This window comes from Populus euphratica, unplaced genomic scaffold (assembly GCF_000495115.2).
Source record: "Populus euphratica unplaced genomic scaffold, PopEup_1.0 scaffold45.1, whole genome shotgun sequence".
Classification (NCBI taxonomy): domain Eukaryota; kingdom Viridiplantae; phylum Streptophyta; class Magnoliopsida; order Malpighiales; family Salicaceae; genus Populus; species Populus euphratica.
This window is the reverse complement of record NW_011499886.1, coordinates 1,097,916-1,113,235: the sequence shown is the minus strand read 5'-3', so window position 1 is coordinate 1,113,235 and position 15,320 is coordinate 1,097,916. Positions and strand designations below refer to the sequence as shown.

The 15,320-nt window shown below is 35.3% G+C and overlaps 1 protein-coding gene, 1 long non-coding RNA gene and 1 pseudogene across 3 annotated transcripts; 2 read left to right on the top strand and 1 right to left on the bottom strand.

Moving 5' to 3' along the window:
• The first annotated feature begins 812 nt into the window (after window positions 1-812).
• Window positions 813-4,632, top strand: LOC105130365 (subtilisin-like protease SBT5.3; annotated as a pseudogene).
• A 1,870-nt stretch (window positions 4,633-6,502) lies between these two features.
• Window positions 6,503-10,962, top strand: LOC105130364 (F-box protein At5g39450-like). 2 transcript variants are annotated; one of them, XM_011032834.1, is made up of 2 exons: window positions 6,503-9,154; window positions 10,256-10,511. In XM_011032834.1, exons 1-2 carry the CDS (start codon window positions 7,311-7,313, stop codon window positions 10,266-10,268), a joined length of 1,857 nt encoding a protein of 618 aa, XP_011031136.1. In that variant the 5' UTR covers window positions 6,503-7,310; the 3' UTR covers window positions 10,269-10,511. The 2 variants fall into 2 exon arrangements, with proteins under 2 accessions (XP_011031136.1, XP_011031135.1); XM_011032833.1 differs by lacking the exon at window positions 10,256-10,511 and adding an exon at window positions 10,532-10,962 and having other exon boundaries at window positions 6,504-9,154.
• A 2,020-nt stretch (window positions 10,963-12,982) lies between these two features.
• On the bottom strand, window positions 12,983-14,992 carry LOC105130362 (uncharacterized). The gene is made up of 2 exons (XR_843230.1): window positions 14,881-14,992; window positions 12,983-13,696 (listed from the first exon to the last, which is right to left on the bottom strand). It is a non-coding gene; the product is annotated as an uncharacterized LOC105130362 (long non-coding RNA).
• Window positions 14,993-15,320: the final 328 nt, after the last annotated feature.

Here is a 15,320-nt window from a genome sequence, read left to right as displayed (position 1 = left end):
TTGATTTATCATAATAGTCTTTATTGTTTGCCCTTATAGCTAAGTGAAAGGATTTGACATAGCTCAGAGACTAAAGTGTTGCTTGGCAATTGGCACCATATATGCTAATCAACATTGAAATGCACCTTTCTTTGCACAGGATGGTGCTCGCAGGCTCTTAGCTCAACCTCTTTGCGTAGGATGGTGCTCGCAGGCAGGCTTGATCATTTTGTCATATAATACTAAATGGAAAATCAGAAATGATCTCTTGACCTCGTACCCATTATGCCTTCAAATTCAACAGAAATTACTAGTATTCATGGGAAAAATCTATTTATATAAAATTCAACTCCAACGTGGGTTTGGGAGGTTGAAGAAAGGCATATAATATTTGGATACCGCATGTGTGAACATTAATTCTATTTATATAAAATTTATTGGCTAAAATAAAAACATTATTCCAATTAAATCTTCACAAAAGCTAGGAATATACAAATCAATATTAACATGTATGATGGTATATATCCGAGTTAGTTTATGTAAATTTCAGTTAATTTTTTAATATTTTAAAGCAAACAATCATATAAATTTTTAATAATTATAAAATTTAAAATATTTAAACTAATAATTTTTAAAAAATAAGTTTAAAATCTGATTAATTGAATTATAACATGGTATTATCTTTCTTTGCCGAGGATGGTGTTAAATAATACAATATACACTTTGCACCATCACCATCACTGGTGAGAATTATACTCTTGAAAAAAAATCGAAGACCCTTCGTCGAACTTGGAAAAGTACTTGTGTCCAAATTCAAGTCTTTTGAAAAGTCTTTTATGGTCTGCAAAAAAACTTGTTGCGTATAGATTTTTTGTTTTTGTTTTTGGTGGAGATTTGGGGAAGCTAATCCTATATAAATGGTTTATGTTATTCTCATAGAGATTAACATCGCTTAACAGACCTTATTGAGCAAGTGTATAAAAAAGATGGGCACTGCAGCAGCTTCTTACTATTTGTTTCTGTTTCTCACTCTTTTCGCTACCTTGCGGAGTCCAATTCTAGCTGCAAAAAAGGCAAGCTAGCATGCATTAATATTATACAATGTTGATGTTTTAATATTGATCTTTTGGTACTTCTTGTTGCATGATCATCAACAATATATCTTATGTTATTACTCTTAAGCTGATATATACTTGTGTCTGTATACACAGTCTTATGTGGTTTACCTGGGGAGACATTCTCATGTTTCTGAACCTTCTTCCTTGGATCTGGACAGGGTAACCGATTCCCATCATTAACTTCTGGGTTCCTGCATGCAGAGGTGATGCAATATTACATGACTTGTACTATGTGCTGTATAGACATGATTCTAATAATGATTTCTATCGCAATAACAGTAAGGAGAAGGCGAAAGAAGCCATATTCTACTCCTACACTCGTTATTTCAATGGTTTTGCAGCAATACTTGAAGATGAAGAAGCAGCTGAAATTTCAAGTACATATCATAAAATTACGATATCTTACAATTAATATGCTTCCTTTCTCGTTTTTCGACATGAACTTCTTGATAATAATGATATTATTAGATTAATAGTCTTGTTAATTTGTACAGAGCATCCAAAAGTTTTATCTGTTTTTCGGAACCAAATAAGCAAATTACACACGACAAATTCATGGGACTTTCTTGGACTGGAAAGAGATGGAGAGATTTCAGCTGATTCTATGTGGCTAAAGGCCAAATTTGGAGAAGGCGTAATTATTGGAACTCTTGATTTTGGTAATTGAATTTACTTGTGTGTATAGAATGTTTCAACTATCCTTCATCATTCTCATAAAATAATGTTGCTGCCTTCAATTATTTTTGGACAAGGTACAGTTACCTTGCATATGGGAGAGAACTTCCATGGATAGCTCTTGTTTAACATTTTTCTTGAAATCTACGATGGCACGTAGGTGTTTGGCCTGAATCGGAAAGCTTCAATGATGAAGGGATGGGACCTGTTCCTTCTAAATGGAAAGGGTACTGTGATACAAACGATGGGGTTAAATGCAACAGGTAATTTGATTTCTTTCTAATGACTAGAGCTCCTTTTATTATCTGAACTAGTCTCTCAGCATCCTGTGCAAAATCTTTCGCTTCTGCAGCCTACAGTATATGCTTAGGCTATCCTACAAATAGTTAGATTCGTAACATCCAATTATGCTGTTGTTATCAGGAAACTGATCGGAGCAAGATACTTTAACAAAGGCTACGAAGCTGAAGTTGGCCACCCACTTAATTCTTCATACCACACCGCGCGAGATTACAATGGCCACGGAACCCACACTCTCTCCACTGCAGGAGGTCGTTTTGTTTCTGGGGCAAACTTGCTTGGCTCAGCTTATGGAACAGCGAAAGGTGGTTCTCCCAACTCGCGAGTTGCTTCATACAAGGTTTGCTGGCCAGACTGTCTGGATGCTGATGTATTGGCTGGCTATGAGGCTGCTATACATGATGGTGTAGATATCCTCTCTGTTTCACTTGGATTTGTTCCAAACGAATACTTCAAAGATAGAACTGCAATAGGAGCATTTCATGCCGTCGAGAATGGGATTCTTGTGGTTGCCGCAGCAGGAAATGAAGGACCTGCTCCTGGTGCAGTTGTAAATGTAGCTCCATGGATTCTTACAGTTGGTGCTAGCACCATCAGTAGGGAATTTCCATCTAGTGCCATCCTTGGCAATCACAAACGATACAAGGTTCGGCCAATTAGCCCATATTTTTGGCATGTCCTTACAAATTGTCCTAGCTGACATGAGGTCTCAAGAATTTGCTTCACTTCTAAATAATCAGGGCCTCAGTATTAATACCAATACTCAACCAGCAGGGAAGTTCTACCCCTTGATCAATTCGGTGGATGTTAAAGCTGCCAACGTCTCTAGTCATTTAGCGTAACCAAACTGACTTCGTTCTCTAACAAAAATTCACATGTTCGTTCTAATTTTCTTGATCTCTTAGATTCATCTTTCTTATGTTTGGCAGAAAACATTGTCTCGTCGGATCCCTTGACCCAGTGAAAGTAAAAGGAAAAATTGTATATTGTACTCGTGACGAGGTCTTTGATGGAGAAAAGAGTTTGGTCGTTGCTCAATCTGGTGGCGTGGGGATGATACTTGCTGACCAATTTATGTTTAGTGTAGTGGATCCTATTGCGCACTTCGTTCCTACTTCAGTTGTCTCTGCAGTCGATGGGCTTTCCATTTTATCTTATATCTATAGTACAAAGTAATGTCTCTCTTATTTGATTCAGAAAATTAGAATTCGTCGATTGATTAAATTAAGTCGACGATGTCCTGTACTACTTGTCATCTGTGATCCTGTAAGTCACTAAGTTCTTCTCTTTTCATTCAGGACACCAGTAGCTTATATAAGTGGTGCCACAGAAGTGGGAACAGTGGCTGCACCCACCAAGGCCAACTTTTCATCTCCTGGGCCTAATCCAATCACTCCAGGGATCCTCAAGGTGCTTCAACGTGACACTGAATCGGAAGTGCAAACGATATGCTTCTGACATCTTCATTTAAGGATTTTGAAATGAGTGCACTATATTGTTTTGTGACTGCTAATTTTCGTGATACTTCAGCCTGACATCACTGCACCTGGGGTGAATATTCTTGCTGCTTACACAAGGGCTTCAGGGCCATTTCATATCGCAGGAGACCAGCGCCAAGCACTATTCAATATCATGTCAGGGACTTCAATTTCATGCCCCCATGTTTCTGGAATCGCTGGTCTTCTCAAAAATATTCACCCTGATTGGAGTCCTGCTGCTATAAAATCCGCAATCATGACAACCGGTTAGTCCTTGTTTCTGCTCATAAAAGCTATCTTGAGGTTATTTTTGTGTGATGCACTGATAACTTGAGTGGTTGCTTATGACATTTCAGCGACAACGATCAGCAATGCCAGACAGCCTATTGCCAATGCTTCTCTTATCGAGGCAAACCCCTTGAATTATGGTGCAGGGCACATCTGGCCTAGCCGAGCAATGGAACCAGGCTTGGTCTATGACTTAACAACTAGAGATTATGTGGACTTTCTATGTTCCATTGGCTATAATTCAACCCAGTTGTCCCTTTTTCTTGGTGAGCCATACATATGCCAGTCGCACAACAACAGTAGTCTGGTTGATTTCAACTATCCATCCATTACTGTCCCGAATCTCTCAGGCAAGATCACGTTGTCTCGAACATTGAAGAACGTGGGGACTCCGAGCTCGTATAGAGTTCACATCAAAGCACCTAGAGGAATATCTGTAAAGGTTGAGCCAAGAAGTTTGAGGTTCGATAAGAAACATGAAGAGAAAATGTTTGAGGTAACTGTAGAGGCTAAGAAAGGGTTTAAGAATGATGACTGTGTTCGGAGGGATTACCTGGTCCGATGGAAAACACCATGTAAGGAGTCCTATTGTGATAAAGAAGGCAGCCTCGTAAACAACCCAACTTGTTTAATGCATGGGCTAGCAGTAACCCTTGAAAGCCTTCTGCTCAAACCCATGAAAATTGACAGAACAGGAGACGTGGGAAATTAAACCTTCGAGGATGAGTTTTAAATTCTTGTGAACTGTTATTATTATTTTTTATTGAATAAGAAAATATAAAATTAGTCTTGACCAGAGAAGAGTTAATTGGTGGAAAAAAACCAACCATATCGCATGTTTCTTCACCATTATCACAGTAGCTTTATAATTTCCCTGCGCCTTAGGGATGATAATGAATATCATATATATTTTTATTTTTTATAGGATAAGAAATTAAATATTCAATATTTTATCCGTGAAGTTTTGAGTATTCATTCCCAAAAGATAATTAAGGTGATTAAGGAGGTTTATTTAATTACTTAATTTTTCAAATTCAAAAAAAAAAAAAAGGTGAATACATCATGGTAATGCAAAAAAAATCCGCGTGGAAAATTCTATTTTAATTAATACGTTGACTAGTCAAATTCAATTAACGCCGTAATCAAAGACTATCGTGCACCATGGTGTATGGGACCACTAACACGTAAGAGGAGCCCAGCCTCTCTCAATATTCCACGCGGAGCAATCTTTGGACTCGATTGAGAATCATGTGACGTCATTTGTGGACTAAGCCGTGATTTTTTCCTTTAATGAATATTATTAAAATCCAAATGATCACTATAGTATTTTTCTAATAAGGCCTTGTATCAATCATTTCTATATTGTTGTTTTTAATTTTTAAGTAAAATAAAATGAAAAAATCTCTAGTTTGAATTAAAAAAAATACAGATTAGATAAATAAAAAAATAAATTTAAAAAAAAAAACTAATTGATTTTTCTCTTTTAAAAAAATAAAACCAGTAGAAATTCGAAAAGTTAAAATTAATGAAGATTGAGTTGATTATGGCCGAAGACTCCAAGGAATTAAATCATAGGAACCCAATTATCTAGATTAAAATCACCAAATATCTTTATCAAAAATCAATACCACAATCTTTAATGCAAAGGTAAAATCATTTAATGAAAATCATGAGGACCACAAGTGTAGTCAACTTGGCCCCCCGGAAGAAATGATAGTATACATTGACTCCAAGTCAATCACAGAAACCATACGCTTATCTATAGTATTAGTTCCAGTCCAAACTCTGCCTTTTATTACACGTTTATATTATAATAAAATTATTTTTTTAAAGTTTTATTTTTAAAAAACTTATTTTTATATCAGCATATCAATGAACTTTAATTTAATTAATAACAATAATTTGAGATTAAAAATTCTAATAGTTATAGTGCGGTGCTGAGAAGAAATAATGTTCTCACATGGTCATCTACTGTACAAAAACATGTCTGAAGTTGTTTTATTGGTCTAGATTTGAGATTAAGCATATTTTATTTAATCTTGGGTGCTTTTAAGGTATGATTGCTTGTACGATGATTCTCTTACAAAATATTTGATTTGATTTAATTGTTAGATCAGATTTAAATTTTTATAATTTTTTTTAAAGATTATATTTTTTAGAATTACTATAAAATCACTACTCCAATTATTAAATATTTAGATTTTTAGAATCTTATCTTGAAACCCTAATTATTATTATTATTATTATTATTAGAGAGAAAATAAAATTTATGAATTTAAATTTCATATCTCGGTTTCCCTTACTCATTAAAATTATTATGTTTTTTATTATTTATTGTTATCTTTAATTTCTGCCTGAATTAGCATATGCCATGCTATGCCTTACATTTTGTATCTTTAACTTCAATACGTCATACTCGTGCAAAAGAATATGTAAGTAGAAAATTCTGTGTTGATTAACATGTGGAGGAGTCAAATTCAATTAATGCCATATAATCGAAGGCTCAATCACGCACCGTGGTGTGTGGGACCACTAAACACGTAAAAGAAGCCAAGACTCTTTAGATATTCCACGTGGAGCAATCTTCGGACCAGATAGTGAAGTGATGTTTGGCCTCTAGGGACGTCTTCTTGGCTTCTACTTTTAGTTCTGTTTCAATAGTGGCTGGCCAGTGTATGTACAGTCTAGTACTAAAACAAGAAAAGATAGAGTGTGAGGGACGCAAGAAAGCAATTAATAAAAAAGTTAGGACAATATTTGATGAAACCAAAGCTTCAAGGCAATTTCTCCTTTCACCATTTCTCGGTGTCCATCATTCTCTCTTGACAAAGATGGACAGCCGACAAGCCAAGCGGAATAGTGGTTTGTGGACTTTGGGTGTTCAGTGGAGAAAGAGATGACTTGACTCGACAAGTTGACACACAACGCAATGCTAATACGAGGAAGTTTCTCTATTCAATTTCCATGCTGTCTTTTTTTTTTTCATCGCCTTTTCTTTCAAACAACCAATCTTTTGTGAGAAACGAAGAATTTGAAACAAACCCAGTTCATCTGTTTAGCTCTGGAGGATATGAAACGAGCCCTTTTTAGTCCTGGTGAATCTGAGGCAAGGGGAGTTCATTTCAGGAGAATCTGAGACAAACCCAGTGTTGCCCTTTTGTACCTCTTGAAGCTATGCATGTTTATTACAGGCATGAGCTTGAGAGTCCGTGGCAGACCCGTCTCACTTTCCAGGTTTGCATCTGCTTATTTTGATTGAATCGATTCGAGAAAGATGGGTTCTTTTGGGATTTCAAGGGTGAGGCAATGTTCTTTTCAGCTTCTGTTGTTAAATCAGCTTGTAATTGATTTGTTTGGTCCTAATTATGTCTATAGAATATCTAGTGTTCAGTGATTGTGCTGTTTAGGTTAATATAGGCATAATACAATTTTGAATTGCTTGGTAAAGCCATAAATAGTAAGGTGAAGCGGTATGATGCCTGAATTTTGTGATTCATGCTTGCTTCTTGCTCTTCCTGATGATGTATTTACCATTGTATGTCGGTTCCTTTCGCCAAGGGACATCTGTACCCTAAGTCTTTGCTGCCGGAGCTTATATGCTCTTGTGGCATCTGAGAAAGTCTGGCTCACCCAATGTGACATGGTAGGACCTGTCCCTCATCGGGATCTCCTGGAGTGGCGGAAGGGTGTGTCATCTTACAGGGCATTATGTCGATTCCTAGTTAGTGTTAAGCCGTTAATTGGAATCTGGGTTCACCAAAATCCCGAGCTTGGTAATGTAGTTTATGTCATGCCAGGTTTTGTATCTGTTGTTGGATGCCGGATTTTACCTCAGGAGTTAGGCCCTTTAGGTATCGAGGAGGGTCCTATTTTATGGGCACCGGTGTTTGAAATAATAGGTGACCTTGATGGTTCCACAACATTTTTCCTACATGGAAGAGACAAAGGGAATGACTATGTTTATCCTGGTTCAGTCAAGTCTGTTGAGAGGAATTGCAATGTCTTGTTGCTTGAGGTTGACCCTAGGCAACAGAAGAGTAAATTATTCCCTAATAAGAGCTTTGCCTATAACCCAGACAAGGAGCTAGCAAGAAAGGTTTCTAGGTCACATAGTGGATTGCCAGGGTCAGAGAGGATGATCATACAATGTGAGGCTCAGGTGCCTTTTAGCCGCCTGGCTTTCAGTGACAGAAGAAAGTTGATTGAGGTTGTCACCACCCAAGTTGGTCAAAAGGTATCCGATTTGGAAAATAGTCTGCTATTTCCTCGGTTGAGAAATGATGAAGAGAATTTTCAGAAAGATTTGGCACTCTTGTTTGAACGGAGATCAGTTCTTTTGAAAATTTATAATCTTGGTCAAGGCTTCAATTGGAAGGAAGCTCCTGAAGTGCCTTGTGATCCTATGCAACTGCAATTGAGTGAGGTTAGGAAGTTTCTTGATCAATCAAGTGGGTCTCTGAACGAGGATGATAATCAGATGCAGTCCAACACGAAGAGAACCCTTGGTGGGTATTTCAGAGCAAGCATCAGACAGATTTTGGGGAAGCCGCCCTCCATAAATGGTAGCCACACACATTCCAAGCATGGTTGTTCAAGGAGTGAGAGAAAACATGCACCGCTGCATGATTTTTTAAGGTCAGGTGATACAATAGGGCTGACATTACACGCCACTGTGGTGAGGTTATCTTCTTATCGCGCATGGCCGAATATGCATGACAGCCGGTTTGCCCTATACAAGTTACCCATGCGAGGTCCAAGAGCTGATGAAGAATATGCTGGTTTATGGGGAGGGACTTTTGGTTGGCCTCCCGGGAAGCCCACTGAAGAGAAGCCTGGAAAGGCTCTGTTCTTTCTTTTGGTCTCTTATGAGGAGTCTGAAGGACAAAGAAACCTCATTGCTACTAAGATATTAGAAGGCACCCATTATGTTCTGCATCCAAATGGCTCAGCAATGTTCATAGTTAATATTGATGAGCCTTTATACGATCCATTTCCTTGGGATGTTGATGCAATTTCCTTCCCTTTGATCGTTAAGCATGCATTTGCAGGGGAGGGCATAGCAAATGGGTATGGTTTCAGATATCCAGGCTCAAAGCCTGGTTCCCTCTTTGTAATTGAAAATGGTCTCCTTGTCTTTGTTTGGAAGGATTCGAGAACTGTCTTGACCATGCAGAGACTGAACTTACAAGAGCTTTTGAAGAAAGGTGAACGGGTGCCTGCTTTACCTCCCATTAGCAACTTCTCATACTTGACCAAGTCCTATTCAAATGTCTTTACTGGCTTCTCAACTGCCTCAGCTTGTTTGCCTTCACCAAGGTTGGCCTTCTCTATTCAATGCTTATTTTCATTTTTTTTTTTGGTAAATAAATATCAAATTGTTTTTTCTTGGTGATTTACATTATCTAAACTGGTTGGTTCCATCATGTCATTATTTTGTACTGTTCCAGTTGTTTATGAGCAATCCACCCTTTTATTTTTAATTTCTCCTTCTCCTTATGTCTTGTGTTTATCTGTAAAAATGCCGAAGGATACTATATTAAAGTCACAAAAAAAAGTGAAAGGGCATGGACAACTGAGGTGGCTAGAAGAATTAGCTTTGAGTTGTAACATGGTAATGGAAACCATGTTCTGAACTTCTAATTTCTGGATTGATGAGAAACTTACTGTTTGATGGCTGATTAACCAAAATCAGCTTTTATGATTTAGATTAGAGCATTGTGTATGTTTCTAACTTTGTCAACGAGGCATGGTTTCTAGCATTATCTTGCATCTTATTGTCCGTCTTCACTTCCATGATTCTTGTATGGATATGATGTGTTGATGAAGCTCTCCTGGTGTTTTGACCAATTGCTCAGCGCTATTAATCGTTCAGTACTATTAATTGCTCAGCTCAGCACTATTGTAATCATTCAACTTTTTATGGATTTCCAAAATAATCATGAGGCCAGTTATCTTAGGGTAAGTCTGAAAAAAATTGAGCCAAGCCTTCTCTATGGGGCCTTAGTTTGGGTTTTAAAGGATATTTCTTTTTATAATTTAGCTGAATTTTAAAACTGTAGGGCAATTATGCATGGCCATGTAGGTAGCCTACTGGGTGAAAGGAGATTTTACGTCTTTCCTTGTTTATTTTTTACTGCCGTTGTATCATTGTGCTTTTGAAGACCAGACAAGATGAAACATACAGTCTTTGACATACTATGCTCAGTTTCCACTTTCCACCATTGATTTATTTCGTAATTTAGAATGGTGCCCAATCACTCCTCTGTTGTAACTGGCGCGAGTCATCATTCAGTTTGAGTCTGGATCATTGTCATTTTCTTTTATGCTCAAGCTTGGACTGTACATCTTTAAGTTCAGAAGGAAGCACATATTTAATATTATTCTGTTTCTTTTGTTTCTTTGCATATGCTGCATCAATCTTTCAATGTAAGGCAAGGGATAAGAAATGATTGTAGAAAACTCTCAGCAGGCCTTACCTTCAAGGCAAGGGATAAGAAATGAGTTCGCGTTGAGTTTAAGTGGTTAAACTCTTGTACTTTACTTTCCCTGCACACTGGGTTGATTTCATAACATTGGTTACGGGAAAAGAATCTAGAATGCTGGTTGTGGTAAAGTTGGAGAATGATGTGCTTTTAAATAATAGTTCATTTAGTCAAGGCTTCTCAGCTGTGTTCCCTTGTTTCTCGTTGACAGGCTAAGAAACTTATAGGCACTGAACGCGGAGTCCAAGAACCAAGGGGTTATTACAAATCCATAAAAGCTGAGGTGTCCTCGGTTGCTGAGTTGATGGTTCAACACATTTTCGCTGGTGCCTTGCTGTTGCTCATTGATGGTCAAAGTGATAGTCAATGTTGCCTCGTTCCTCCATAACCCTTCTCTTGGATTATAAAGGTTAAGGTGGCTCTAATGAATCCTATCTTGAGACAAGCATTGAGTAGAATTATATTATTTTTATGGCAATAAACATAAGGTATAAGCCGCTAAAATTGTAAGTAAATAATTTGGTGTGTTAATTAATGATTGGTAGAAGGATGAGAGATTGAATAAACTGGCTTGGCAAATGCATTTGGATTGTATAATTAAAAATGGAAATGCTCCATATCTTATATTTTCTGGTTTATCTATTTGTTTGTGAGTGCGTTGTGCTTGTTTCCATCTCATCCATACTTTCTGATTCCAAGGCCCTATTATTGTGTTGTTCTTGCATAAATGTCTTGCAATATAGTTTTGAATATCAGATACTAGATGTTCAAGTTGCAGCTATCCTTGTGATTTGGCCAGTGCCATCGGTTCCAAAGTCTATTTGACATGGACAAAACTTTTGGGTTCAAATCCCAGTAAACTTGGACTTTCCATTGTAATCCTCGAAAGAACGAGTCTCAGCTTTCAACATGCATGGTTTATTACACGTTTAACTTTAGGATTTTGGAGTAAGGTTGCTGATTCTAGTGCATGGTTTCCTATTGTGGAATATGAACAGGTATTTGTCATTTGATTCAGAAATTTTACTTTTGTTTCCCGTTATGTCAATAAAATTGATCCAGATTTACCGTTTAGTATTATTTACTTCTAGTAAATGGTTAAAGTATGTTCAAGTACAAACCATGTAACGGGGTTGGGCTATTTGCATATTCCAAATGGTCATGGACTTAATTATAAAATCTGAATCTGTTTACTGGGCTAACTTTAAACTTGAGATGTAAATTGGTTTGAAAGTTAAAAAAAAAAACTAGTTAAGGCATAGACACAGTTTGTTCCGATCAAATTCAAGTTAACTCATGATTTAAATAGCTTCAGATAAAACTTAATTCTTAACTTGTTTTTTTCATAGAAAAATAATTTATCAAAACAATATTATTTTAATATTTTAAAAAATAAATAAATTGAAATCAACCTAGATCAACTCTCATGCACCGTTCACATATTTACATTTCACTTTATTCATATTTTTTTCTTTTTAATTAAGTCTTTTTATGGCTAAATTGAAGGTTAATTGATTCTAATTTGTTGAGTAATTATATAATTGAAAGATAGGGAATTGAAATAGAAAAAACAACAAAACTTAGTGGCACCTTCAAAGTTTGCATTGAAAGTTGATTTTGGTCTTTATACCTTTTAATTTCTTTCTTTTTGATTTTTTTGGTTTTCAAAATTTTAATTTTGATATATAACTTTATTTTTTTTAGTTTTTGATCGAGAGAGAATAAAGAATCATGGGATTATGGTGATAAAAAAAAAACTTGATTGACACCAATTAAAATTATTAAAAAAATAATTTTCATGAGAAAGTTTTATTTAAATTTTTTTTATTGTTTTTATCACTTGAAAAGATAAATTTATCGTAGTTTAAAAAGTTTTATTTATTTATTTTTTATTAAAAAAAAACTGATCCGCGATGAATAATATCAAATAGCAATTTACATTACCGCATTAGGTGGATACAAAGACTATTCTTAAAATTTCTTCGAAGAAAATTATATGATTTGATTTTGATTAACAAATAAGCTGATTAGAGCACCGTTTTACCCGGGAAAGAGAGAGTAATTAAAAAAAAAGTACTAAAAGGGGCATGCAATTGATATAATATCATTAACCATTAAAGTAGGAGTACTCAAATAGAACGTACAATAAGTTAAAGGACTAATTTGAAGTTATCTCACAAAAAGAAATTTCCAATTGAAAAGAATATTTGGATTCTTCTAGTTGGTTCACGAAAGAAAAAACGAAAACAAGCCAATTGTATTTTGTGGTTCTCGTTCTCTCCTTCTCTGCAATACCTAGCAAGACACAAACCGCCAATAACTCCGTCATGAGCACCACCGCGACAACCACCACCGTAATGAGACCACCACCTTCTTCCTCCACAACCACCACCGTCCTGGAAAATCTCACCCGGCAACAGCAACATACCCTAACTTTGCGCTTAAATAGGCCGAAAAAGAAGGTTTCGTGGAAAGAAGGCACTGTGGATAACGAGTGTATGCAGAAGAAAAGTTCTAAAATATGTTGTATTTTCCACAAGGAGAAGCCCTTCGATGAGGATGATAGCGATGATGATTGCAATCATGATCATAAATCGGACGGTGATTGTTCTTCTTCTCAAAACAACGGGGGTGATTGATCGATTTCGTTTTTAATTTTTAATTTTTGTTATTATAAGTTTAGACAAAGAAATTCTCCTTTTAAGGGTATTGTTGTATGTGCTTAAGAAGGAATTGAAAAATTTTAATTTTAGTTTCTTTTTTTGATTGGTGAATTGCTGTGTTATTATAGTGTATCTGTGATAGATTTGCTCCGGGTTGTTGTTTTGATGCTCTATTTGACAAATAGAAATATGTCTTGTTATGAAATAACACTGCATGAAAATAGTTGAGCAACTGAGATTCTGTTGGCGGATAATCTATAAATTTTGTTTGATAGAACCAGTAGCTTAATTTTGTATGGATGTTGGGCTAAACTGCCGTATTGCTTCTGAAAAGAAAGCTTGGGGGTTGTTAATGGTTGATTTGACTCAGTTTTATGTGGGTTTGGTGAAACCCTGTGGCAACTGGTGAGGTATCTTGTTTTGGTTTCGAACCCTATTTGTTAATGTTCTATCATCCATGAGAGTTGGACTATTCCTGTTGCTTGTTTAAAAATCGCGTTTTCTGTAAACAAAGATGAGGGTATTGTCTTTAGACCCCAGAAAGCTTGTTGCTTGCTTTTGATGTTAGCGGCATTTTTCAGTTGTCTCTATGTAGTCATTGGGATGTGAATAGCATTTGATGCGAGCACCATTTATTAGCAGGATGTTGATGTATCCATTATTTCTGTAAAACTACAGGAGAGAGTTAATGTTGGTATGGTTATTGAGTGAGCCTGTTTGGCTCAGCGTTTGCGGTAATGTTTTTAATTAATCACGATTTCTTCTCATTGGTTACAAAATAGAACACAATTTTCAGGCATGGATTCTATCATTAAATGCGTTCAAAACTCAGTTTTGTTGAAGCTATTTCTGCATACTTTTCGTAATGGTACGTTTTGCATGCTATTTTTGTTTATTGCAATTGTGTATGTTTATAAACACAGTAATAGACTAATAGAGGTGTTGAACAAGAAGAACAAAAACAGAGCGTTGCAGAGCACAGTAGAGAGCAGCTCCCTCAGCTCACTGCTAGTTACTTCTTTTTTCCTTTTTTTTTTTGTCCCTTCCCCGTCATCTTCTGTTTTCTGCATTCTTTATTATTTACGTGAACAGTGAAGAGCAGCTTATCATCAGCTTTAGCTGCTTTCACTGTCAGTCACTGTTTTCTCTTCCTCCTTTTCTTTCCCTTTTACTTCGTTTTTTGCATTCTTCACCATTCGAAGAAGAAGATCAGAAACAAAGCACAATGGAGAGCAGTTTCCTCAGCTCACCACCGGCCTCTGCCTTTCCCTCATTCAAACACTACTCTTCTCCTTTATCTTCTACATGCTTCACTGTTTATGATCAGATTAGCTTCTGACCCAACTTAGATGCCGGTGTAAATGTGATCAAGTAAAATAAAAAAATTTATTTTTTTTAAATATTATGTTTTATTTAAAAATTAATATTTACAATTATTTAATTATTTAATGATATTATATAATCATATTAAAAGAAGATTATATTAAAAAAAAAATTGTGTGATGATATTAACAGAATTTAATTATAATTATAATTTTATTTTTGATATGATAATATTTTATTTGATGTTGTTGCATGCTTAAAAAATTATGAAAACTATAATTTTTATTTAATAAATTTTATATGTAATAGAATTATAAATAATTTAATGAAAAAATAAAAAATAATTTATAAAAAATATTATTTATTTTATAATATAATAACAATAGTTAATTCTATAATATTAAAATTGAAAATTATTAATAATAATATATATTATTTTATATCTTTACTTTTAAAAGTATCCTTAATTAAATATATTAAATAATTTTTTTAATTTTAATTTTAATTATAGTGTTAATTAAATATATATTTTTAAAATTATACCTATAAAAAATATTATATACCATACCTATGCTAAAAGCGAGCACGAAATTGCGTGGATGGGGCTAGCCTCTAGGCACATTGAGTAAGAAGTATGTCGCCTGGACGCGTATTGGGTACCAAGTCTGTCATTTATGGGAATTCTGAATCCACGTCAGTTTATTACCGAGAAGAGATTGTCAGGGAACTTGAGAGTTCATGGGATGGGCTGGAGGAATTTAAAGTATTTTTTATTTGAAAATATATTAAAATAATATTATTTTTTATTTTGAAAAATCGTTTAGATATTAATATAAAGTGTATTAAAATAATTTAAAAATATAAATAAATATTAATTTAAAAATAAATAAACTTTTTTTTTTTAAATTTTAATGTTATACCTTGTTTTGAGCTCAAATCACACCCCTTACTAAGTCTGCGACCTTTTTCTATAGAAAGCAAAATGAGGACTAATTAGGTGTCTGATAGGCGAGT

What these genes read in the sequence shown, in the direction of transcription:
- LOC105130364 (XM_011032833.1), top strand. Translation starts at nt 7,311, where the DNA reads ATGATGCCTGAATTTTGTGATTCATGCTTGCTTCTTGCTCTTCCTGAT.